This window comes from Lepidothrix coronata, unplaced genomic scaffold, assembly GCF_001604755.1.
Source record: "Lepidothrix coronata isolate B3197 unplaced genomic scaffold, Lepidothrix_coronata-1.0 Scaffold150, whole genome shotgun sequence".
Lineage (NCBI taxonomy): Eukaryota > Metazoa > Chordata > Aves > Passeriformes > Pipridae > Lepidothrix > Lepidothrix coronata.
The window spans coordinates 1,004,022-1,030,645 of NW_016690330.1; the positions used below are offsets into that span (position 1 = coordinate 1,004,022).

Below are 26,624 nucleotides of genomic sequence, written 5' to 3' on the forward strand. Positions count from 1 at the left end.
TAGAAAATAAAAATTGAGCATGCAATACTAACTAAATAAACAAGGATGCAAGAAATCTATTATACTGAGAGAGTTTATAATGAAATTTATTCCTTGAATTTGAAGGGGGAGTTGAGATCTCTGTGAGGGCCCCTGCTGCCTTTGTTTATGCCTCAATTGTGGTGTAAATGAAAACAGAACCTGGTGGTCAGTATAAGTTAAAGAACACTGGTTAAAACAGGCTTTTTAAATAAATCATTTATAGGACATTAGTTAAACATCAGATATTCCTTATTCTGTGGTGAGATTCAGTATACTTTTTTAGATTATTTTTTAGAAGTAGGATGAACTGGAAGTATATTTTTTCTGAGAAAGGATTGCAGTCAGAACACTGTCTCATCTGATCAGCAGTTATGTGATTGTTGTAGTTTTTTGCCTTTTACGAACAGGCTGTCCAACAAGTTGTCTCAACAATGGCCCTTGTACTAAAAATAAAAATAAAAATGGATAATTGAATAGCAGTACCCATGTAACCCAACAGATATGTGGCAGATGTAGCATGTTATAAATTCTGAGAACCTAAGAATAGAAAAGAGTGTCTGTCTCTTGCTGTCTGTCGAAGCCAATAAAGAGTGAGCATGAAAAAGAGCTCTTGGTATTGTCTGAGGAGGCCATTCTTATATATGCTTTGGCACTTTCACTTGCATGGTCTGGAGCAAGTTTGACATCAACTATGCCCCTGCCTTTTTGGCTGGTGGGTGAAGTAAGAGGAACCACTGTGCAGTGGGCAGAAAAAAATTTCAGTAAGTATCTTGAATATATGCATAGATACATATATGCATAGGTACACATCCATATATACTCACATCCACATATGCAGAGAGAGGAAAAGAGATGTAACATCAATGAAACAAAGAGAAAAATATCTTGTTTAGTGGAGATAGGACAAGACTAAAAAGTGAAAATAGCTGATATTTTTTATTTCAGTTCCCATCACTTACATTCATTTCTACATGGCCATAGCAAGCCATAACAAGTCAGTCAGAGCTTTAAAGAACTCACAGGATCAGGATCTTTGTTGTATCTGAACGTAAATGTCAGATTGCTTTTCTCACTTTACTGTTCAGATAGTGAAACTGAATCTGTTAATGAATTTTGTTTGCAAATGCAAATATTTTGAGGAGTAGGTGTAGCTTTCTAATCTGATAAAATAGAATATTATTTTTAGCTGCATTTAATTAAATCTAATGTTAATTTAAGTAACTACAATTTAAAAGTTATTATTGCAATATGCATTTCAATTGTATAGTTCTGAAAAAAAAATAAATCTCATCAGACATGACATTGATGTGTAAGAGTCTGATTCTAATAAACTGCATATATGGATGAACCTGCTTTTTTATTCTGCAAGTAAGATTTTGATACTGTTTGAGAAATCTCATGAAGCTGTGTGCCTGAACTAGGTGAGAGTCAGGAGATTTTGATTGTTTCAGGTTTTGTCGATAACCTGTTGTGTGACTTTGGGCAAAGCATTTCACAACTCTGTGCCTTTGTTTCCCTCTGTGCTGATTTACAGAGGAATGAGTTACCCCTTAAGCATCTGCACAGGACTTTGAATTCCTTCTTGAGCCCTAGGCATTAAAAATAAGTATTGTCACATTAAGTATTTCATTGAGCAAGGTTGGAAGCTTTTTATTTTTGATGGAGGTGAGCCCACGGACAGTGGCTGTGAGCCTACTCCTGCCATCCTTGCATTGGCTTCTGTTTCTGAGTCATTTCAGGAGGGAATGTGGCATTAGAACCTCTTATAATCAACATTCTTTTGCCAGCATCCATTCTCAGCCTATTAAAAGAAAAAAGATAGTTGTGAGAACTCTGTCAATAGTGAAAGATCTATTATGTTGTCCACTAAAAACTTAGTAGATGCTATAGGAGTGATTTTAATTGAGATTTTTACAACCGTTTGATAACACTGTTTTGATCACCGTATTTAGGGATGGATTCCAACTGTGGACATAAAACCTCTGACTAATCCACTGAGTCACCCAGTCCCTGTCATATATTGCTTAATGGTCCATGCTGCCAGGAATTATAATAGCTTTCTAGTAATAATTTTTTTTGAAAGAAACTTTATGGGCACAAAGTCTTATAAAAGTTTAAACTCAGTTTTTTAAAAAGGCAATCAAGGAAAACTTCCTAGAGCTATGATAAACTGCAGAATTTCCTTTTTTATTTACAATAAATGTAGTCTTACACATGATATAAGTTAATGACTAATATTTTAACTTTGGTTGGTTAATGTTTGCAGGGCACTTACAGATGCTAGAATAATCTCTAATGTTTTTGCTCAATCTGCTCTGGAGATGGATGAAATAAATAGTTTAAACTAATTAATGTAACACCAGCTGTTACAAGTGCTTGGCAGACGTCTGTGAGTTTTGATGGGCAGAGAGCGGCTGTTGTACTTGACTTTATTTTAGTACAATGTTGATCACAGTGTAAGCTGGAATAAATGACGAGCCAAAGGAAAGAACAGAGGATGAATTCTGTGTAATGCAAAATAAATATTGCCCTTTTTCTGAAAGTATTTTTTGAGGTCAAGGGAGATTTATAGTGGACTTCCATTAAGTCATAAGTGCTGTGACAACAGCTGTGCTAAGCATGCTCAGTATTAACATGCTTTACAAAAGCTACAGAGATGCAGGCATCTATGAAATTTCACATTGCTTTTAGATTTCAAGACGTTAAGGCTTCAAATTAGCACTTTGTCTGCATATTTAATTTCTACCTAGCAATTGCTGTTAGAAAGAATAGATGTTTAAGACAGGTAGATAAAAAGTAACATTAGTTCTAGAAAGTTAATATGCTTGCAAAGAATAAATTGGATTTCAGTGCTGTTTGTATGCACATGATTGTACTGTGTGGTTTTTTATTTATTTTTCACTCTAAAGAATGAGCATGACTGCAGAAACTTTCAAGGTGCAAAGCAGTAATATCAAACTGAACTTGGTACTTTGTACTATAGCTTTAATTTTTCAGTGCCCAGTCAAAAAAACACAACAAAACCTAAAATACATGTATCTGATGAGAATTCATTGTTTCTCTGTGATTTAATAGTAAGTTAAAATATCCACGTAACTTCTCTTTTAGAGTTGGAAGGTAGAATAATTGTGCTGTGACAGGGGAACGATGGCTGCTATCTCTCTATGTGCCAGCATTAAGATAACAGTGTCATTGTACAGATTGTTACCCTGTGAATATGTCTAATAAGTTATTATAGCATGCTGAGCAGATGGCAAGTGTGCTCCTGAAAGAATTGATGGATGAGATATGATGTCATCAGTGAGATGACAAGGTTCACAAGGTACTTGACCTCCAAGAATAAGTCCTAACTGGTTAGAATTCTAAATGGTGAACTTTTGTGACACTGGCTAAATGGGAAATATGTGCAATTTGTATTTCTTTATGGTAGTGTTTACCCTTTTCACTGAACTCCACATAATGGGATTTGGTCCCTGAAGACTTGGAGATATTGTTGGAAGGTTTCACCCTGTAACCTTCAGAGGATTTCAAATACAAATCTATACATCTAAACTTTAACAAAATCCCACCAAATTATATTTATGAAGTCAGACTCATAGTTTTTCTTTGTTTATATGTATGTAAGTATACAGCATTTAATTGAGATGGTCAATTAATTTAACATGTTCTCCCAAAAGAGAAAGCTGCTGACTCAGTGAGAAAGCATAAAATTACAGTTTATACTTTTATAAGAATGTGTTTGAAATTGTGAGCTATACTAACACTGTAGACTTCTTAAGAGTATACTAATAATTTTAATTATGACTGGATTCTCCATCTCTAAATTCTGTTAAACAAATAAATATCTGATTGATCTAGCTATCTAACTATCTAAAAAGGTACCTTTCTTTTTATTATGTTCCAAATTATATAGCAGAATCTGTACTGATGAAACACAGTTCTCAAATAGTCCTCTTAGTTCTTTGCATGACTTGCGAAATGAAGAAGGTGCATGTGAAAGCCTCAAGATGGAGAATCTCGCTGCTAAAGTTTGGGCACTGTTAACAACTGCATCTGGTAGATACCTACCTTCTCTTCTTTATTGTATGGAGAATTTAGGTCCCTGTTTATAGAGTACTGCTTCCATGGCAGACTGCATAGCCTAGGCAGAGGAATTCTACCCTTCATCTCTTTTAGGCACTCATTAAACCCTACCAATCACAAAGGGAGCTCTGCGTGTGTATTTTTATGAGCAATTGTGCAGATAGACAAAGCCTTCAGAATTAAAAGTTTGTTTACAATTTACATTGTAAATTGGAAGCAGAATCAGAACATGCAAAAGAATAGAGAGAATATATCAAAAAAAGAGCTACTGAAATAAAGGGAATAAATGAATACTAAAGCTATATACTATGCCTTTCCTACAGTGAAAGTTTAAAGAGTTGGGGTCATGTTTCTTAACCCCTGAAATTCATAAATCTTTTTTTTTTCCCCTCATTGATTTAGCTGTATTGGGCAATGATCAAAAGCAGGAAGATAGAAAGAAGAGGCAGGAACATAATAATCAGACTTTTTTAATCTTTAATAAAATACTGATAGTTTCTTAAAATGGTTATTTGGCTCCTTTGAAATGAGAAGATAAATTCCTTGTGGAAAACTCTTCCATGTTTTATTGATTGTTTGTGAAGCAAAACATAAATGCTATATACAAAAATAAACTATGAGAGCATGTACATGCATACTTGTTCTGAATTCCTTATGATATTTATTTTCAACACTGATAGTTCTTTGCAATATTTGAATATTCATGTGACAGCATAGGGCTTATTTATATGAACTGAAACAAGAGGAAACCAGATGAAAGCACTATAAATCCTATGAATAAGAACAATATATTATCATTTTCCTATTTCCCAATGTTCTGAGTTTCAAGTAAGTAAAAGTTGTTTGTAAAATTTCTGCTACTGTCGAGTATTGTTGCATTTCTTAAATCAGATTGTAGGTACAATAAAACTTTCATAAACATGTTGCAAATTGCTTCCATCTTTCCTGTATAAATAAGATTCTGAGGGTTTCTAAATTACTTCAGAATTACAGAAAAGCTTTAGATTTAGTTGTAAATATTATAACACTGTATCAAATTTAAAGTAATCACTTTGAAAATGCGAATTATGATTTAAAGTTGCCGTCTTTTATTTATTTATTTATTTTAAATACATGTCTCTAATCGTTCAACCCAATGCAACTGTTTTACTCGTGTTGTCTGCTTCTACTGGTTCAGGAAATGTACAGACAGTAGAAGGGAGATACTGTGCTCTCAGATGATACTCTCATCCTTTTACTTGTGTACTAAGGGTAGAGGTATTGTGCCTACAACAAATAGTGACTTATTTACATGTGATTGTCAATTGTTATCTCTCTGCACGTAGTTTACTGTCTATACTGAATTATTGTCTCTGGTTTATTCGAAGTTTGTTTATATACAGTAAGAAAGAAATAACCTGCTGAAAAGATGCTATTAGTAGAGCAACACAGAGCTGAACCTTTAAACAAATATTTTCCTTATCTGTGGTACGCATCCTTTGTCAGTGGGTGGATTTAAGGGATTTGGTTCCATTTTTGTAAGGTAATATCAAAAACTAATAGTGAAATGTCAGTATTAATATGTACCAGTTTGTTAGCAAAATTAAATAATAGTCTGTAGAAATATTTGAAACCATTAGATGAGTTTATCAAATAATTTGATAAATTTTACATTTGACTTCTCAGTTTTTTAATAAAACTGAAAAAATCCCAGTTTCCACATCTCTTACCATATCATCATGTGTGTATTGTTTGTGTGGCTAAAGTTTCAGGAGCCAAGTCTTTCCTGCTCAATCTGATCAGTTCATGTATGTCTGTATGTATGTCTATGTGCTAGAGACATGTAAAATATTAATAGAAGGTCAATGAGTGTTCACCGAGCTCTCTTTACCATATGGCCCCTGTGGAGGATAGAAAGCCCTGGCTAGCTTAAGCCTGCCATATGGACCTGGTGGAAAAAGGTAGGTCTTGCACACAGTGCAAACCTACCATATGGACTGGGTGGAGCACTCAAAACTCTAAACATTTCTTGTACGCCAGGGCCTTTTACACAGAAGAATGTAAAAACATACATAATACATTACACACAAAAGCCATTGAAAAATGGATCAATTGTTTAGGTTTAATATAATGCTTTCAAGCAGTGTCCAAAACTATATAAATAATCAGGACTTATTTTGAAATAGTAAGGAGGATCATCAATCATTTATAACTGACTTTTTTACTTTGCATTTAACATCTGTTGTATAATGGGGATGTACGATACCTTAATGCTGTACAAAGACAGAATATCCAAAAATAGTGATAGGGTTAGAGCAAAGTTTTTCCGAATATGCTCCCCTGGGTCTCTTTTTCCTCCTGTTCTTAACCTGAAACACAAATTTAGCACACTCTGTAAGAGTTGTGAGGCAAATGCTGGATTTAGAAATATCTTCTGTGCTCTTAATCTTTTGGGGAATTGAGATTAAGCATAGGATAAGATCATTGATTCAACTTTATTCCCTCTGTGAAGAGTGTGGTGTTACGTAGTGGTGTCGTCTTTTATAAACCAAAGATGTAGTAAAGTAGTATAGTAAAATGCTCGTGAAGATCACTGGACCTAATGTTGAACTTTTCTACACACTGCCATATAAACATATCTGTATTGTCTTGAATTTTTTTTTTTCTGGTCTTGAAATTTCAACAAGCAGACTAATTTCTTCATATCTTGGAAGGGGAAGAAACTACTGAATCAAAGACACTTTAGAAACAATGTGTTACTGAGAAAAATGTTTGAGATGTAAGGAAAAATTGTAGGAAGCAGTAGAATAAGCTGACTTGTAGACCAGCTAGGACAAAGAGAAGACAAAGGAAAGTGATTCTGAAAATAATAATAATAATTAAAGAAGAATTTGGATTTTACCATTTGAACACATTACATTAAAATTTTGGTAAACAAACAGACTTCATCAGTAGCACTGACTCCCTTTCAAAAACTGAACAAAAAAATCACTGAAGTTGCTGTGACTTGCTCGTCTCAATTTCCTGGGTGCAGCAGTTCAAAACCATGCATGGTCATCATTTCCTGATGCAGCTTTTGCTTTTTTTACTAGCTGGGCTAAAAGCCAACCTGTTATTGGAATACTGAATAAAAGTATTATCCTTAAATGTATAATGAGATAATAAAGCTTGTGCAATTTGTTTCCATTTGTTTAGGCGGTAACTGTGTTCACAGTACCATAATGGTAAAGATTTTTGATTCTGGTTTTGTTTATTTACATTTATCACACACATAAATTATGGTAAAGTCATAGAGAGCCTTTGAACCATTCTTAAGATTTGTATTTTGCTTCTATTACATAGCATTTATAGTTGCTTAGGGATTGAAATAAATAATTTTTCAATTACGTTATTGGCATAAACATTCAAACTTTTACAGAAATTTTGATGTGAAACAGAATTAGTAAGAAGATTTGTCCCTATAGTGGAGTTGCAACACATATTTCCTTGATGTTATGATATGATATAGATAAAAGACTGAATGAAATATTTTATTTGCATGAATGTTTTAAACTGGATCCCAGAAAAGATTTTAATTTACCAGCAAGTATATGGCATGTTTGCTGTGTAAGGTACCTTAATTTTCTGTATTTAATGTAAACCAAACTGATCCATGTTACATGATTACTTGAAACTATTTTTTATCTTCTTAAAACAGTGCAGAATGCGACCCATAATGCATAAATACATAAAGGATATTTTTTGTCTTCTCTAATATGTATTCTGATATATTAGCATAAATTACATATTCCAAGACATGAAGACACATGCAAGCCAAATTTCACTTTAAAGTGGATGCCTTAAATGGAGCAGAAAACATTAGAGGTAAAACTTCTACATTTTATTCTATCAGTGAGCATCAAGCTGGTGAATGCCACAGAAATACCGCTAATGGACACCTTCTGGCAGCTAGTTGCAGATGTTTGATGAATGAATTTCAAGAGAAATCATATCAGATGTAAAAATGCTTGCCTTTTCATTCTGAGTTTTGTTTCTGAGCACTCTGGGATTTAGGGATTTTGTTTATTATTATGGATTTCTGTGCAAATCAGATATTAGGATATAACCTATAGACAACGGTTTGAGAAATGTGGCTATAATATTGTAAAGAACTGTTTCTGATGCTATAGTCTATGAAGCTCATATTGAATTCCCATAGGCAGACAGCCAAATTTCTATTAGGATATCATAACCGTATAATCCAAACTGTGTACATCAGTTATTGTCTACAACAATAACTTGCAACAATAATTTGCATCTGAGTAGCAGAACCATTCCATAGATAGACACGTTACGGATGTTTATTGTATCTCTTTAAAAAAAAATATTGTGGGATAATTTTAAAAAGTACTCTCTTATGCAAATGTGAGGGGTTTAGCCCCAAAAATAAGGAAGCCTCTGTGTATACTGATTCATTGCCTATGATACTAAAACAGCTCAGTCATTTTGTACCCTTCCTGGTGACAATTTGTCAAAATGGGATGCTTCACATCCTTTTGTTTTCAGCAACAATTGCTGTATTAGGGGTGAGAAGAGTTAAGATCTTGGAGTTACTAGATCATATATTTCTGTAAAAAGTGTGTATTGCCATTTGGGTACTTAAGCAAAGACTAGATGCTGTTGATAAAACACCTGTTCCCTTAACCTCTCGGAAGTGTGACTGCAGGGCTGGACCAACACAGTCCCCTAGGTACTTTGTTTTCAAAGCAGAGTTTCTTCCCCTACATTTCCAAAGCATTTGAAGCTTTTCCTTGCATGTTCATGGATTCCTGAACCTGTTGCCCCGTAGCCCCACACAGTTGTGTCAGTTCAGTCTTTCTGACTTGGTTCCTGATTATTTTATTTTATTGGCATTTTTGGCAATACATCTGAGGTAGGAATTTTGGCAAGGCAAAATCTCGGGAACATCTTTTCTTAATATGATTTTGTCTTGCTATGCATTTTTAGACTGGTCATCATATTCACTGGTCTTCATAGGTTTATGTATTGTAAGTGCAAATATTAGAGGTAATTGGTAGTATCCTTTATGTTAAAGAATTTATTAAAATCATAGGCAATTAATAGGAACGTACAGGAAAGTGAAGAGAATATGAGTATATATGTTTTTAAATATAGGGTTTCTGCAAAAAACACTGTCACTGAACATTTTATATATTTATCTAAAATAAAATATTTTCTCATGTTATTATAAGAAGAAACATGATGGTATTCTGTATGAATATTCCATTAAACAAAGCACTTACATTAATAAATAGATCCAATTTTACATATTCTGACCAAATAAATATTTTTCTATTGGGACAGGTGACCAGTATAAGCTGCCATAAATTCGAAGTGTTTAAACCTCTTTTGTCTCCTCTGTTGAACTTCTCTGACATATTTATTTGTGAAATGCAGTACTGTTGACTTCTGTGCCACCACTTTACACCAGATGCCAAGCATGCCTGGTTAACCTCATCTGCTTGCCAGCACTGGGGGGATGAGGGTATGGAACAGGTTATGGGTTGCTGAATGAATGACAGCTGATGACTGTTGCTCAGACACATTACCATATATTTGTTTTCTGTTTGGGCATCTGATTCATGCTGTCAGCAGATTACCAGGAACATGGGTCATGTGACCAGGTAGAAGGAGCATTAATACTCAGTCCCCCATAGCTGCAACACAGCTAGATATGGACTTCTTGAAAACATTGACTTTTTTTTATTTTTCCTGAAGAGAATGAATACTAGAATTATTAACTGAACACAGACCAGGAAAAACAGTGTGAATACAATGCAGTTCAAGGTATTAACATAAAACCTTCATCTTCAGAGAATTACAAGTTACCAGCTGTGCTCTTATCAAGAACTCCCTTCTTACTACTGTTATGCTTACAAAAGAGAAGTGCTGTTATTTTAGAGGACAATGCCAAAAGTGCTAATATTGTTGATATTCCTTATTTTTAAATCATCTTAAATCCCCAAATAATAGATGTTTTTCAACTTTCATGAAACATGTCTAGAGGATTTTTAATGCAAATCATGTGGCCATTGAAATGATCCAATAAAACCTGGCAAAATCCAATTTTTCCATTATGTATTGTTTTTTCTCTGCATTTTGCAGTAGCCATAGGGAGGCAGTTAGAGGGAGGAATAGGCAGCACAAAATAAATATGCATACTGTGAATGTATTGCCTTGTACAGTGCTTTTATCAGTTGAGATGTGCATATTCATGTTCATAATTTTGAAAATGGGAGATTTAGTGTACAATATATTCATTATGCAGTCTTAAAGTCCACCCCCTGATTCGAAGTTTGATTTTAATCAGGAATTTAGCCTTAACTGAAAATACTTGGCTTGATCATTTGGTTCTGCATACATTTAGGAAAGGTGGATGTATGATCAGGCTACCTACATGAGGGACCAAGCTTCTGAGCCAATGCAGTAAAGGAGATTCAATAACTAGTATCACGAAGGGTGGGTTTTGATTTCCTAACCAGATATCCCTTTACTGCATAGATGATCATGAACACCCTGACTCAACATGACTGTACAAGAAGCTGAGAATGACTAGTGAACCTATAGGGAGGTGTATTTGCACAGCCCTCCACATACACATACGCATGTAAGCAGTTCTCGTAGAATTGCTACGAAGCCAAGAAACATTATTTTTAGCACTCAGTATTGCCTGTCTGATGGAATGGAGTTAGCAGAGTACTAATTGGGATGTTTGACATGAACCGGTAAAATACATTTATATTTTTTCCAGCATCCAAAATATAGATAACCTTACTCTGCATCCAGTTCCTGCCAGTGGCATTTAAGGATCTCTAAAAAAGAAATAATGGGTATAGTTCTTATAATTAAGAACTGCAGGTTATGATATTATAAAGTGCCTTGTTTTTATACTAATACATTGTTAAAAATGAAATAAAAATATTTAGCATACCTTTTTAACCATCATTTCTTCTTCAGGAATTTAGAGTTAATTTCTTAATTTCTTCAGAGTTAATGAATATAATTTATTGTCGGGTGTTCAAGATATATGTGTTTTATGATTTTTAGATATATAGAGAATCATTCTCTGACTATCCCATTTCTTCTTTTCCTGATCATTCAATGCACTTAAAAAAATTGTGTGAAAAATTCTGTGAGTAAACAGGATACTTTTTATTATGGGGATAGAGAAACCGTATAATTTTGTTTTGCACATTATGTGTTATGATGCCAAAGTACATAGAATAGAAATGCCATGGGCATTTTAACATTCCGTTGTATGGTAAAATACCTTTGGTTAAAAATAGGAATGATAATTTATTCTGAAATATTGTGAAATCCTTAGAATAAATAAATCAGCCAATACTGCTTGACCCAGCCCTATTCAGTAATATGCTGCAAAATAAGATAAAGGTTATTAAAATAATCCTTTTATTGAAAGAGAAAATTAGATAAGTTGCACTGATTGATTCTGAGGCCCTCCTAGGGACATGTAAAATGAAGAATACACTGCACTTGATCTAGTCCAAAAAGCCTGAAGAAATCCTCACAGCTGGAACATCACCACTAATTATACATTTTTGCTTTTTGGATATATTTTGTCAACTCTTTCCATTAATTTATAGTGATGTTATACCAGTAATTCCTTAAGAAAATTAAAATATGTGATCTTTAAAGACAAGAAAATATGTTGTCTTAAAAAAACAACAGTTTGGCTGTTTTGTCTATATCTTGCTGAGTCAGTGTAAATTTCTTGCTCTTGAGCACTCTTTCTTCTCCCCTCCTTCACCTCATAATCACAATCCTATTATCCCTTTCCAAAGTGTTTGGCCACCTTGAGTGTCCTTCTCCCCTATTTTCTCAGCTTTCCTGTTTCCTCACTTCCTGATTACTGTCTGTCTCCTTGTCAAGTCATCTCCATTTCCAATCTTCCATGTCATTATTCCAGCCAGCAATACATTCCTTTTTTTCCCCTCTATGCTTATAGATAAATTGGCTTAAAAGGTATCAGCATAGAAGGGATATCGCTGAACCTTGGAGAAAGAGAGGTCCCCAATGTTGTGTTCAAGAGGTGATTCTCCATCTGTCTCTAATTTGCCATTATGAAGACAACTCCAACTGTAGTATGATCAATGATCCTATACAGTAGTGAAGAATGGTCTGTAGAGATGGCATGTTCTTTAAAAGGATTAAAGAATACTGGAAATTTATTAATTGAAACTCTTTTCCAAAAAGGAAAAACATCGAGTTAAAATATTGTGTTTTCAGTAGTTAAAATCTGATAGAATTGTCAATAAGTCTGAGTCTTACTGTTGGTGGGCAAGTCCTGCTTCTAAACCTACCTCCAAAATGGACGTATAAAACGAAGTTCTTATGTCCATTTATTTCTGCGTAATCCTTTACATCAAGTGAGGTTGTGCATATTTCAAAGCCATGCCACTTATGAAGATGGCCCATAATGGTATACTTGATAGTTAGATGCATGAGACCTACTTGCACAAATATAAGCGACTGCATCAGGTACAAAGCCATTGCGCATAACGTACACATGCAAGAAACATATTCTCAGTAGCTGTGATCCTTTCCATGTAGGCTTTTAATCTTTTAGTCATATTTCATTAGTGGTGAGTTACTATTCCCAAAATCCTCAGGCAAACATACCAAGCCAAGAAACAGAACTCAGTGGATAGCATTTGCAATGGTATTATTAACTGTGAGAGCTCCAGCCTCTTTGAAGTGTTACAGAAATAACAATCAGTGAGTCAGTCTATTTGAATATTTTATATTCCCCCTTGATATCCAGCTGCCACAGTTGCAAATGTTTTAATTTCAGAGTATTTGGGTGTCCTGGAGAACTGTTGTTAATATGAAAATAAGATAATAAGTTGCAGATTGAAAAAAAAGTTTTTGTAAGAGTTTGTTTCAGTACATTCCTTTTACAGTCCATAACATCCTTCGCAGTTATCTTGCAATGCCCCGTTATAGGTAGGGTGAATCTTGAATGACCAAATCTATAAAGCAGCCAAATGATATGGGAATTGGGCAAGAAGATTTTATTTATTTATTTATTTATTTATTTACGTATTTAAAATTTGCCTGAAGTTAGTAATCACTTCAGTTCAGGACATGGGATCCCTTGTTCTTTTGTGTTAATATAAATCCACATTTAAAGTTCAATTGAATTAGAAGAGCTTCTCAGACTTGAAACTTCTAACTCTGAGAAAGGTAAAATATAAAGCTTTGTACTGAAGAGTGTTTGACAACATAAGCCAAAATCATATTAAGCCAAATGGAATAGATTGTTTCTACAATCCAGAAAAAAATGTATGCACCAGATTTATGGTAGTAAAAAGTGGAAACAGAATCCTCTTTCATCACTCAAATGGTAAGAGTGAGCCTGTGTTAGGAACAAATACACGTGAAATATTTTCCAGAGAACAGAAAAGCATCAAGATGCATTACAAAAAAAACATTAAATGATTACAGAATGACAGTAAACTGTATAGGGTTTGTTTTTGGTTGTTTGTGGGGTTTTTTTGAGTCAGCTATTATGACTTGCTTTCAAATCCTGACAATATCAATATTCTCCAGTTTGATTGGTGGCCGGTCTGAACTTATCCTACTTGCTTTTAGGAATAAAGACAAGAGAATAGCTGCCTCTATTCATCTATTATTGTTTAAATAGCTGTCACAGCTTCCAGGATGTCTGGTTCCATGTTATCTGGTGAAAGAATAAAATAGAATGGCAACAAACCAAACACAGTGAAATATGTTTGTTGCATTTGGCCCAAACCAGGTGCCGTTTACAGATAAAATCTGGTTTGAACAAAACCAGGTGAATTTTGGAAATTGAGGAACAATGGATGTAGTGGTTGTAGCATTTACAAATATTTTAAAGGTACGTGTTGCATTCAGACTTGCCTATTATGGTGATTTAGTTCATATGTCAGGACACATATTCATCTCTGCCCAGACACTGTAGAGGTTTGGGTAACAGCCTGTCCTATCCTTGTTTATTTGTTAATTTATAACATCTCAGTTCCCAGCACAAGCCAAGGCAGGCCTGAACACTTCTTTGTTCTGCCTTGTTCTTTCTTTTTTTCCCCCCTTTCTCTTCATTGTTGTGCTCCCCACTCTGACAATGGAGTTGTAGGCTGACCCTATTTCCCCTTTTGCCCTGACTTGTCTTCCAACACTTCCTTTGATGTGTTTAGGCTGAAAATGCCAAATCTCTGTTTCCCAGCAAGGGCTCATCATTTTGCAGCATTGCTCTGCTAATAGGTTAAGAGGAACATTAGTCGTTTCTCTGCAGCAGTTTAAAAGATGTTAGGCTAATGGAAATGAAAATATCTCATCCTATTGAGAAAAGAGGATTTGTGCAGGAATGAAATATTTTTAAAAGTTTTAAAGGCAAAAGGTCATATTATTTTGCTACTAAGATATGTGGTTATGTTTTAATTGGCTGTGTTTACAATGTGGTTTTTCTTTAATATGCATTTTTTCAAGATTCCCTCAATCATCGCTTATCTCACATCCACAAATATCCATGCTTCCTGTGTATAATATGTACATTTGCTCTGTTTCAAACATACTCACACTCAAAGTTTATTTCACATGGGACATCAAGAAAACAAAGTCACATTAGTCTGACTTTATTTTCTGAGTTGACCTTTCATTAAAATAAGTTCACAGTAAGTTCATCTCTCTAGTCTTACTCTTCAGTGTAAATCTGTTTCTGTTATTTATTGTAACATAAGAGTTTGGATGTTATTTTGAATTCATATCATTCTAACCCTTTTTGATTTACTTTGCCAATTGCGAAACCATACCACACATTGTTAAAAAAATCTTTGCAAACTTCACATTTTGAGCATGCACAAAGTACAGCAAGCCTAGAATTAAATAAATTGTAAAGTAGTAATACAGTAAAAAAAATTGATCCCTTGCTTAAATTCTATGACAAGGTCTGTGTTGGAGCTTTCTATATCTCAACAATTGCATGGAAGAGCAGTTTTTTAATTAAGACTTATGGAATTTTGAAGTGGGTCAGTTTTATCTAATATATAAAAATATTAAAATATTTTGATCGTTTAAGACCTAAAATATCAGTAAGATTCCAAGTAGTCTTAGAAAGTATGAGAGGTCCTTGGTCCATTTTGCTGCCAAACCTAGAGGAAAATGACATATTTCCAGTTTTCTTTCTCATTTATATGAATCGACTTCACTATGCATACTAGTGATTCGACTCTTTCTTGCAATACCATGCAAGAGCAATACCTTCACTGGAACCACTGATATAAAGAATAAAGAAATCTTTAGCCAAAAAAAATTTAGTGATGTAACACAGAAGAGGCTTTTCAATTTTTTATTTTCTCTCCTTTTTTTTTTTTAATTTTGGGTAGAAATCATTTGGGAAAGACATATTTTCAGCAGAGGAAAAAAATTTCAGCTATGCAATAATATTGTGTAGTGTTTATCAATCTATTATCTACCCAGCTTTGTTTAAGTTTTGGTTTTCTTCTTTTGATTAATGAAAGCCTAACAATTCTAACAGCAGTTTGGAAAAAAACATTTGGTAATGATTTTTCACACTAGAGTAGGATTTGAGAAGTTGAACTAAGCTAGTTTTCAATACCCAGGAATACCTAATTTATTATTTCTATTGAAGTGGTGAATATTTCTATAATATTTTAAAAGTCAGAAAGAAGAAAATCGTATTTACGGTCAAATTTTAGTATGTTACTACAAAATTACTACAGAGCTATCCATGCTGCTGTGGGGTAGCACAAGGACAGCGGATACATCCACAAAGTACATTTTCAGAGCCTGCTTCGAATCTTAGTAAGGTAGATAGGAAATGGTTCAGTAATCTAGAGCCAGTATTTTTCCAGGCACTTTGCAACATGACTGGAAAACTTAGATATTGCTGAAAAAATCCTTTATGATTCTGAATGGAATGAAGCTTTCCTTGGTCAACATCAGCTCCTTTCAGTAAACTTACCTTGGAAAGCTTTTAAATGATGACTTTATGAGAGTCATTTTGGCATGAGTTGTGACAAATGGGGGATATGGAACGGGGTCTTACTCCTGGTGTAGACGACTCTCAGCCTGAGCCATGGTGAAGTAGGAAGAACAGCATCCATGTTAGGAGTGATCTCACCAAAAGCAGATCTTTCCATCTGAGGTAGTCATCTTAGGTCTCTCTTACAGTGAAAAGACTCTTGTAGAGAAAGATTTGCCTCTTCTTGCAGCAGATGCCCGTGAGAGTTCGGAAGATTTCTGAATCTTAAACTGATAGTGTCTGCTTCTTCCCACTGACCACAGAAAGAGTTCAGTGGGACCAGCCCAGAACCAGATATCCTAATTCCTGTTTTGGTATTTCTCTAGAAGGACATAGTGAGAGAGGCTTTTACGTCAGCACTGTAAATACTGGCCAGCATGACAGAGCTGATGAGAGATGGGGCAAGAAATCTGCACCTGAGCATGGCTGATAGAGATTGCTTCCTTCTGGAGCAATGGTGATGGGGACTGTTGGAATAAACTGGGACTTCAGGTTATGGTTTTCTTATCCTGAGGTCATCAACCCTTTGTTATTAATGATTTCAATTTTCATGGGCCTAGACTGTGTCCACTTAGGAAAATACTGCACTCAGTCCAAGAGAAAGCTCTTTTTAGGCAACTAGCATCAACTTTCATATACAATTCTAATGTACAAGGTAGAATAAATAGGGAAATACAACTACTATTGAAACTATAATTAAATAAATAAATAAAAAGAAAATAAACTACCCCAAAACATATATACTTTACAATGATCAAAGCCCAAATGGAAAAAAGCAAGTCTGACAAACTCCTTTGTAGTCAAATAGCTGAGCAAAGATCTGCATAATACCTCGAGTACATTCTGATGTCCTTGTATTGTACTGAGATACGTCAATATGTGTCAGTTAATGACTGAGCCCTTGGTAAGAAGGGTATGTATGCATATATGTATCTCTATATATGCATAGGTAGTTTTCCTTTTGAGGAATTCAGGTTAACATCTAGTGCAAAGAAATTGACCTAAATTTCTGTATCCTATCAACAGTAGTCTAAAAATATTTCAGAAAGTAAGAAAACCCCAAACCAACCAAAAAAAAACCCCACAGAAAACAACAAAATCCCCCAAAACCCCACCAACCAGGGTATTGAAGTTTCTATTAGTCATGAGGTTTTTCTATCTTTTTTTTTTTCCATTTCTTAATCCATTCACAGATTATCTGTGAAACTTTAATCTTAGAAGTCTTCAAACTGTGGGAGCTTTTTTCTGTTGTGATGTCAGAACTGATCAGATCTGATTGTGACAAAAATCCTACTAAGGAGTTTAGCACTAATTATTAGAAGATGTCCGTGCTTAAAAAAATTAGGCCAGTGATTGTTACCACACTGTTAATTTCATGTGTTGTTCAGACATGTTTAAATTGTGGGAATCAGGTGTACTTTCTTAATGAAAAATGTATTGGGGAGCTGCAGTTTTTCTTGGTGTTGCAAAGTCTTCTGAGCTGTAAGTGAAACCATTAAGAGTGGGAAGGGTTAATTGTATGGGAAGCCTCGTATTCAAAGACTTCTCATATACAAAATATATGTCATGCTAGAAAATCTTCTATTGTCAATCCAAATAGAACACAAACTAAAATGAGATAATTGGGAAGGTGCCCATAAAGTCAGCCTGAATATATTATCACAAGTATATGTGAGATAATATTTGTTTTAAAAAGATTCTATGGCACTGTAAACTCAGTCTCATTAGAGACTGCATTTAAAAGGCTTATAAAGTTACTCATTAATGTTATCTTGTTGTATCTCCACAGCTTTTTCATTAAAGAAAATTCAGCAGAAAGCATTTTCTCCTGATAGCAGGAACCAATTTGCAATAAATGTTCTGGAAACCACTAGGGAAGCCATTACTGAGGTCTAATAAAAACAGACAAGCGTAACTTGTTCTATATTTTTGTTTCAATCACATACAGATGAGACCCCGCTCTCCACACCAACCGCAAGAGACAGCCTTGACAAACTTTCTCTAACTGGGCATGGGCAACCACTACCTCCGGGTTTTCCATCTCCTTTTTTATTCCCTGATGGATTGTCCTCCATAGAGACCCTTCTGACTAACATCCAGGTAGGCCTTTTTGTAGATCAGCTTAAAGGGATGGAGAGGAGCCAGTTGCAGATTTGTCTGAATTAATAAAACCATTCTAGTTTAATCAGTTCATAAGATTATTTGGATCAACTCATTTACTGAAACTTTCTAGTAATTTAGGTTTTAAAGGAACAATGGCAAACAAATGAATTTAGAAGCTGTCAGATACAGCACATAAAAATACAGATTGTATATTAAACCACAGCAGAAAATTCATTGTAAATTACATTGATATGTTTAACAACATTTGTCTTCAATGCTCTTTTTATTACAGGCTAATGAAATGTATCTTACTGTTTAACTTTATCTCATTTACTAAACAGAGAAACAATTCTTTAATAAATAGTTATTTTAAATTGCTGGAGTGCCAAGGTGGAAATGATATGTAAAGCTATTTGAAATGTGTCTCCCATAAAAGCATTTACAAAAAGCACTTCTTTTATAAATAAGCTCATTTCACTTACAGTACTGTCTTCAAAGAATAGACTTCAAAGAGTATTACCAAATTTTATACAGATTTCCTATTTGGTAGTCACAATGTCTGTTTTATGTACAGTAGAACTGGATTCAAATGTTATTTGAATTATACACTGGTATAACTGGCTTAAAGCCAAGTTGTTGGTGTTTCATATCAGAATGAAGAATTTTTTTTTGTCCTGCTTCACAGGGTTTGCCTCTTTCCTCATCTTGTTTAACACCCAGCTTGTAGCCTGAGGTGTCGGGTGTGCATGCTCTCAGCACCTGGGCAACCACTCTGCCCATTCTTAGCAAAGCATCCTGCTGATGGTTTAAGCCACAAACCATTTCAGTCTCTCACACTAGTCAGTTACAAACAGCGGATATTCAAAAATTAACCTGTGAAGTTAATTAAAAAAAGTATATATTTATATTTTTTGCAAAGCCTTTCACTCTATAGTTTTAATGATGAGAGCATACAAATTATATATATTTTCCTGACTAAAAGGGAAGCAATAGTATTTGAAAGTGTTCTTACCATGAATAGTTAATGTTGCAATGGGAAGCCTCTGAGCTACAACCCTCTGGAAGCCAGGAGGTGTGACTAGGAAAGCTTCGCTGTGTGCATGCCTTGTTCTTCTAGTTTTCTTTTTTCACTCAATGTGGGCACTTGTTGGAAACAAGATATGATCTTCTGGATACACTGTCAGACTCATTAGTAAGGTCATTTTGATCTCACATATAAATCTGTAGCTAACAAAATTCAGTTAGGTGGAACATACACCTAGATGCAGTGAGAAGGAGAAGGAGCTTCAATATACCTTCCCCTTCACCCCTTTCAAAGTAGGCAACACATTATTTGCATAGTTTAAAAATAATGATAGGTAATACTGGTTTTAAGACTGGGGTTTGATATATATTTAACTTCTGTAGGATCATTAGACTGCCTTAACATGATGATTTTTTTGGATACATGAAAGAATGGAAAGAAAGTCATAAATCAACTTAACTTTATATTTGGGACATTTCTAAAGAATTTATCAGTGGAAATTACTAAAACAAGTACAGTAAAGTAAACAAACCAAATCAGAATGACTTATGAATCTCCAGGGGGGAAAAAATGTCTATTTTTGACATTACATTAAATAAAAATTGTCAAGAGTGACACTGAGGAGAAGAATGGCATGCTGTGCTTAAAGCCTGGCTCCAGATAGAGTCATTCTGTGTTAAAACCAAATCTGGAACCTGAGCGTGTTCACTACAATTATCATTATCCAGCCTCCATAACATCTGACCTTCCCTAAAGGGAAATATTTCGGTTTTGCTAATGTCCTGTGTTGCACTGCATTTCCCATTGTCATTGGCAGCATATTGATTTAATGTCAGGTTAGAGGATTAGCCATAGCACATACAAGTTGGACATACTGTATTTTGTGTAATCTTTTCCAGATGATCCACTGGAATAATTAATAGAGTTTCATGCAACTCTGAAATTGCTATTCCTGTTCCAAGGGGCACTGATAATTTTTTAGCTGTACCTTTTAGTTTTTCTCAGTCCCTTCTGCATTGAATAAAGGGAGATACTGAATGTTTCAGTATTTTTGCATTAGAGCTGTCATTGGCAGCAACAGCACTTTTGATATGCATCAGTTTGGCTCTAGTGCAGATTTTTTTTCACATTGCATGCCTACTGATGTGCACTGATTTAACTTCTAAAAATGAAACTTAATTTTGTGTAGCTTATAAGTAGTCCCTAGTGGATCTTGACTCCAAAAAGCTAATATTTTTCAGGCATAATCACCAGCAATAGGTAATGTATTACCATTAGCTATGTTAGCAAGTATAAAAAAAGGAAAGGCTGGGAGAGGAAGTATGGTGCAGAAATTCAATCGAAAATGTAACATGCTTTTAGCAGCTTCGTACTTTGCAGCAATTCTTAATATAAAATTACACACATCAGTGTTACACTCTAGTATTCTTCTCCATGTTTATTCATAATGATTGTTTCATATTTAAAGAACACCAAAATATTGTGTTTTGTCAGCCAAGGACAATAATAGTTTAATAGTAATTTATTTTAAACTGCTACTGATAATACAACCAATCAACACATTAAGCGATGCCAACATTGGCATCTTGCTAAATAATCTCTCCGCTTTGCACTGAGAGTACATCTTTCAAAGATAAGTCAACAAGAGCAATCAGAGCAGAAAATTAGAATTTGGTATCTTAGAATTAAAATACAGCTAAACTAAAGTTTTAATTGGGGTTATCTAAAAGGGCACTTGATGTAATGATCTCTTTCATTTGTTACTAATTGTTTGTTCCCGATGAAGAAGAAACATATACATGAATGTAGTGGAATTGAGTAAAGATGGCAGTTGCTTGAGGAGCTTGATTTTATTGTTAAACACGACGGATTGTAAGAATTTGGGGGGAGGGTTTTTGCAGCTTTAAACTTACTAGACAATACACTTTTCATCAACAAATACCTTTCATGTAATTTTACTTGATCTGGTTTATTAATGATTTGGATGAATCACATGTTCCAGTAAGTGATTAATAGGAGGAGATTAAAACATTCTAGAGCATAAGCCAGAAGCAGGTATTGATAAACAACTTCTGCTTCAATTTCTTAGTATTTCAAATGCATCAATGTAGAAGAATATGGCAGGGGAAAGGAACAGAATTCAAATTAACTTCTACAAAATAGATTGTAAAGGCTTTAAAATATTATAGATTGTATTTTGCTTTGCATATGTATGTAGAGCATTATATTTAGCTTTCTTTTTTACTTTAGTAGTAATTCAGGTTTAACATTCAACACAAAATACCTTTGTTATTTAGCCATTTTAGAATAGCAGTTGGGTCTTTGAAAGAAAACTGCTAAAACTTTAAACATGTTTGTAAGAACATCTATTGTGTTACCATTGTTGCCATATTTCCAAACATGGTTCTATACTTATGTAGCGTATATCATTTTGGTGACCATCTGTGCCTTGCAATCAGGTGGTGTTGAGATCTTTTAGCTTCTGTGGACTTTATTAGATTCAAGTGTAATAGAGCTGCAAAGCATTAAGCTCTGAATAAGACAACACCTGAGGCATCAATTTAGTTACGAAGGAGGATGAGGAATACTGAAAATAACAGGCTCTGAAAACAGAATTGAAAGAGGAGTTTGAAGGACACAAATTTTAAAGTAGTCATTGATACTGGGAAGACTAGAGGGATAAAAATGCAGACTAACACTCATGAAAAATACTTTTTCTATTTCTCAAGTATGACTTCTTTTTCCATTCTTTTTTTTGGAGATATATTAAAAAAAAAGTAAAAAAACATGCAGCCCAGAATCCAATTTAGGAAGTGTGCCTGAGGGGTGAGGAAGCTTATTTTGGAGTGGGGGGTCATGGTTTCATATCTGTAGCACTACAGGTTTTGAGTGTGAACCTTGTATCTGTCAGCTTAATGCTTCCCTAGCAGAGCCATTGGGGAGTACTCTCCAGTCTCTCTTGTTGGCATTGTTTTGCTTTATATCAGTAATTAAATCTCTGTTGGGTCAAATTATCTCTATGGTTAAGTTATCAAGAGTCTTCCCTAGGATAAAGGAGAGTTATTTTTGTATCCTTGGAGGTTCATATATGCATATCCATGCTTAATTATCTGCTCTATTATGATAGCTTCAATAGGAGAGATTCATGTGTAGACCTAAGAGCCTGGTGGCCAGGCTTCTTGAAAATCTAAAAGGACGTTTCCATGTTCATTTATTTCAATTCCATTTCTCCTTCCATTTCCATGCCCTATCTCAGTGTCCTAACTATGTAGTTATTGTTATTGTTATTATTGTTATTGTTACACTGTTAGCTCTGCCAGGATCATCCTACTTCCTTGCAAAAGAAGAAGGGAGTGTGAAGTTGAAAGTAACAAGAGAACTTTAGAATAGTCTGAATTATTATTTCCTGATACAATAACAACAGGAAAAAAGGCAGAATTTTTCTCAGGTCAAGAAATTGAGAGATGATTGTGTTTCGTTCTCTGCTGTGAGATAATTATCCAAGATCAGGTAATGGACTTTTTAAACAGAGATATTTTCGTGCTCTGTGACTCTGCTTTGCTTAGCATCCCAATGTACCTATTGTTCTTGGAAACTCTATGAAATATGAAAATATTTGAAAGTAATAATAATTAACAATTATGAGGAGCAAAATGGCAAGACTTTAAAAGAGCCTTTCTCCCTTTGCTAATTTTCATTGGCTTGAGTTGGACTAGAGATTAAATTCTGTGTATGATGTGATTGTGAGACTGCCAATTCTTTTTCAATTTTCTTGAAAGGAATAGACCTATCCCTCTACGTTTTCACATTAATTATATCATAGTCAAATGCGAGTTTGCATTTTCTGGGAAAACTTGACTTGTGGCTTTTTACAGATTTTTGTCCATCTGTTAAAATTAATTCCAGTTAAAAATTGCTGTTGATAATTGGGATGCTTTGATCCTGTGACATAATAATTTTATTTCTGGAATCTCATATGACTATCGGGGAAAAAAACAGTAGCTAGTTATTATGTCAGCTGTTCTAACATTGTTTCAAACATTATCCAACTTTATCTTTGAACAGGGTCTACTAAAGGTTGCTATAGACAATGCCAGAGCTCAAGAGAAACAGGTCCAACTGGAAAAGACAGAGCTGAAGATGGAGCTTTTCAGGGAACGAGAACTGAGGGAAACACTTGAAAAACAGTTGGCTGTGGAGCAGAAGAACAGAGGTATTTTAATTAAGCAGACATAAACAGTTTGCTATTTATTTCCTTAGGAAAAATAATTTTTTATCAAACACTTGTGTTTGATCAAAACACTACCCCCCTTACATCATGTTGTGTCTCACCTGACTGCAGTGCAAGAAGTTTTATAACCTGCCTGATTTTCTGTAGGATCTTCATGAGACTTGGAGCAAGGACCTTCTTTTGCTCAATGTTTTTCTTGAATGTTGCTTGTTACATCAGTAATAAAAAAGCGATTATAAATACCATAGGGGCTGTTACAGATTTTTACAGGTTGTGATCATTATGATAAGGGATAGCTTCTTAATACAATTTAAGAATTTGCAAGTTTTTAGGAACTCTCGTCTGTGTTCTTATATTGCATATTTAGGCATAAGTAATAAATATGAAGATGATAGTGATATATAAGCCCTTTATAGTACATAGTAGATAAAATGCATATTTGTAGAAGGAACAGTTAAGGTTCTTGATAAAGCAGGACCATTAGTAGCATTTCTAACATTAAGACTGTAAAGCATATACATGTTAAAGATTTTTAAATAATTTCATTGATAGTAAAGGCGAGACTATTTACAGTGATTTGCATTAACTGTTTGCATTATGAGCATGTTCCCATCTTTCTTTGTGCATCCATTTTTCTATCTGTATATGCCTCACCCTTTAATAGTGTCTAATTACTTTCAAGGGACAGCTAACCTCTGGGACTCACTTGCTGTTTAACTCAGACCATAGCAAGTCAGATGTGTATTTTTGCAGGGCTAGAGTTACAACTCTCTTCTTATCCAGTTTAATTTTCTGGAAACCACCTAAATAGAGAATCCTAAGAACAATTGGTTTCACAACCAATGTCATTATACCTTTAACTAACACGCTAGCAGTAAGTACAAAATGTAATCCTGTTTACTGCCTTGGCCCATTCAAAGGTAGGACTATCACATCATTAATTATCCTTTTTTAACTTTTGAGAATACTTTTTAAGACAATAGCTATTAACAATTATTACAGCTGTGCAGTGCATCATCCCTTTGTGCACAGCTGGTCCATTCTGCTCAGTACAATTGTACTACTTACACTTCTAAAGTAGTTTGGTAAAAGAGCTTGTTTATTCTTTGAATCCTTCTCACAGCTGCTCAAATATATATTCTTTTTTAGAGTTACGCAATCATATGCACAGTACAAAAGGTTGTGGGGGAACCATCTGACCTTACTTGAGTTTTGCCATCTAAAAACTTCTATTTACATGAATAGAAGTTCCCTTTCTGGTCAATAAAGAAAGAGATTTGTATATTCTGTTCTCACATAGGTAGGTGTCATCAATTGCACTGTGAAGACTTGTTTCTCATCCCTTTAAGTCCCAAGGGAGTATCATTGACTCGACTATACTAGACACATATGTTTTGATCAGCTAAAATTAAGCAAAATGAATTTCACTCAGAGTTGTCAGAAAAGAGTATGGGATAGTCCCTTATTTTGTTCAGGGTACTGAAATAATTGACAATATTATTTTCAGCATGATGCATTACCTGCTTTTGGATATGTATCCCTCTAATGATGATATTGCACTGGGAAGAGTCAGACCAAAGAGGAATAGATTTGAACAGTTATTGGTGATATGCAGCAAAGCAATTATAATGAGGATAACTATCTCTACCAGTAGATACTTCTGTTCTAAAGAAAGAAAAGTGATGGATTATTCTTTGAAAGGAACAAATTGATGTAAGAGTGAAAAAAATAAGGCCAGATTGTAATTATTGTGAGAATTTATTCTTCAATTAAAGGTAGAAAAATGCATAGGAGCCTTTATCTATTTTTAGTTTTCTAGATAGCAAGTTTATCTTAAAGAAAATTTCACGTCTTAAGCATGAACAAGATGGGAGAAGTGTACCATATCCCTGAAGTAAAGATATACCATATGAAAATACTGAAATACACTTAAAAGCTACAGCAGAGAAACACAAGCCACTGTTTCACATACAGGTCAAAACTCCTTAGGTGAATGGGATCTGCAGCATTAGGCAACATCTATCTATCTTTTGCTCATCATGTTAACAGAAGTCAAATATCATTTTCTTTAGTAGCTGCTTCTGAATATTTTTGCCTTTTTTTTGGAACATTAAATTCACTGCTGTTACTGTATATTCTATAGAACTGCGTATTTACTGTACTGTTTCCTTCCTTCTTTGTAAATATTCCAATTAGTGATTCCTAAGGCTGTAGGATGTGTCTCATCAACTGGTGAAAGTAGGATAATATCTCTTCTGTGAGCAGCTACACAGTAAGGGCTTGCTAATTCTGGCTCTGACTGCTGTAGTCACATCTACAATGTGTCAGCCATGATGACATTTTAATTCAGAAAGCAACATATGTTTCCTTCTCATTTATTGCAATCACTTTCAAAGTACTTATAATGAAAACATTAAAACCATGCAATGATTCAAAATGTATTTAGTTTAGTCTTTGTATAGATGCTAGATGTTCTTTGATGGTATAAGGTAATTAGCCTGTGAAGTACTTGGTGTAGTACAAAATGAGAAAGAACTAAAATTCCAAAGTCTTGTATGTAAATTATGTAGTTATTCTGACTACAGGATATGTGCTTATGTTAATTTTGTGCCTGAACAGTTCTGTATAGCAACACAAAATATCCAAGATCAACCAAAAGGTGGTTCTTCTTAGCATATAAATTAAATAGTAATAAGACAGTTCCCTTTAAAAGTTCCATTATTTGCATTTTGTGAAATATACCACAGTCACAGTCTACTGTACATGGGGACTCTGAACTGGTGGAAGTATATTTTTATCTTTTTCAGCATTCATCCCTAGGCATGTTCCAGAGGTTACTTTGGAGTGAGATAGAGGGCTAGATAAATCTTGGCATGCAAACCTAGCATCACCTAGTAACTGGGTTTGGCAGGGATAATTTTTTTAATGTAGGTAATGAATTCTTTAGTGAATAGTTTAGTAGCTGATTTTTTAATTGGTGTCAAAATAACAGACTCTTCAGGAAGATCTTAGGACAAATAAGCTTTTTACATGCACATCCATGAAACCCCTGAATGTACTATGTGAGAAGGATTGGGGTGTGGTGGGGGAGATAATGCTGTGCT

At 34.5% G+C, this 26,624-nt stretch overlaps 1 protein-coding gene across 7 annotated transcripts in view; it reads left to right on the forward strand.

The window, feature by feature from the left end:
- DACH1 (dachshund family transcription factor 1) overlaps window positions 1–26,624 on the forward strand; it is a 357,269-nt gene that overhangs the window by 288,085 nt on the left and 42,560 nt on the right. For all 7 annotated transcript variants that reach the window (XM_017828634.1, XM_017828631.1, XM_017828632.1 and 4 more), the window contains 2 exons: window positions 18,111–18,262; window positions 23,355–23,502. In XM_017828634.1, coding sequence (XP_017684123.1) covers window positions 18,111–18,262; window positions 23,355–23,502 — 300 coding nt within the window. The remainder of the gene's footprint in view (window positions 1–18,110; window positions 18,263–23,354; window positions 23,503–26,624) is intronic.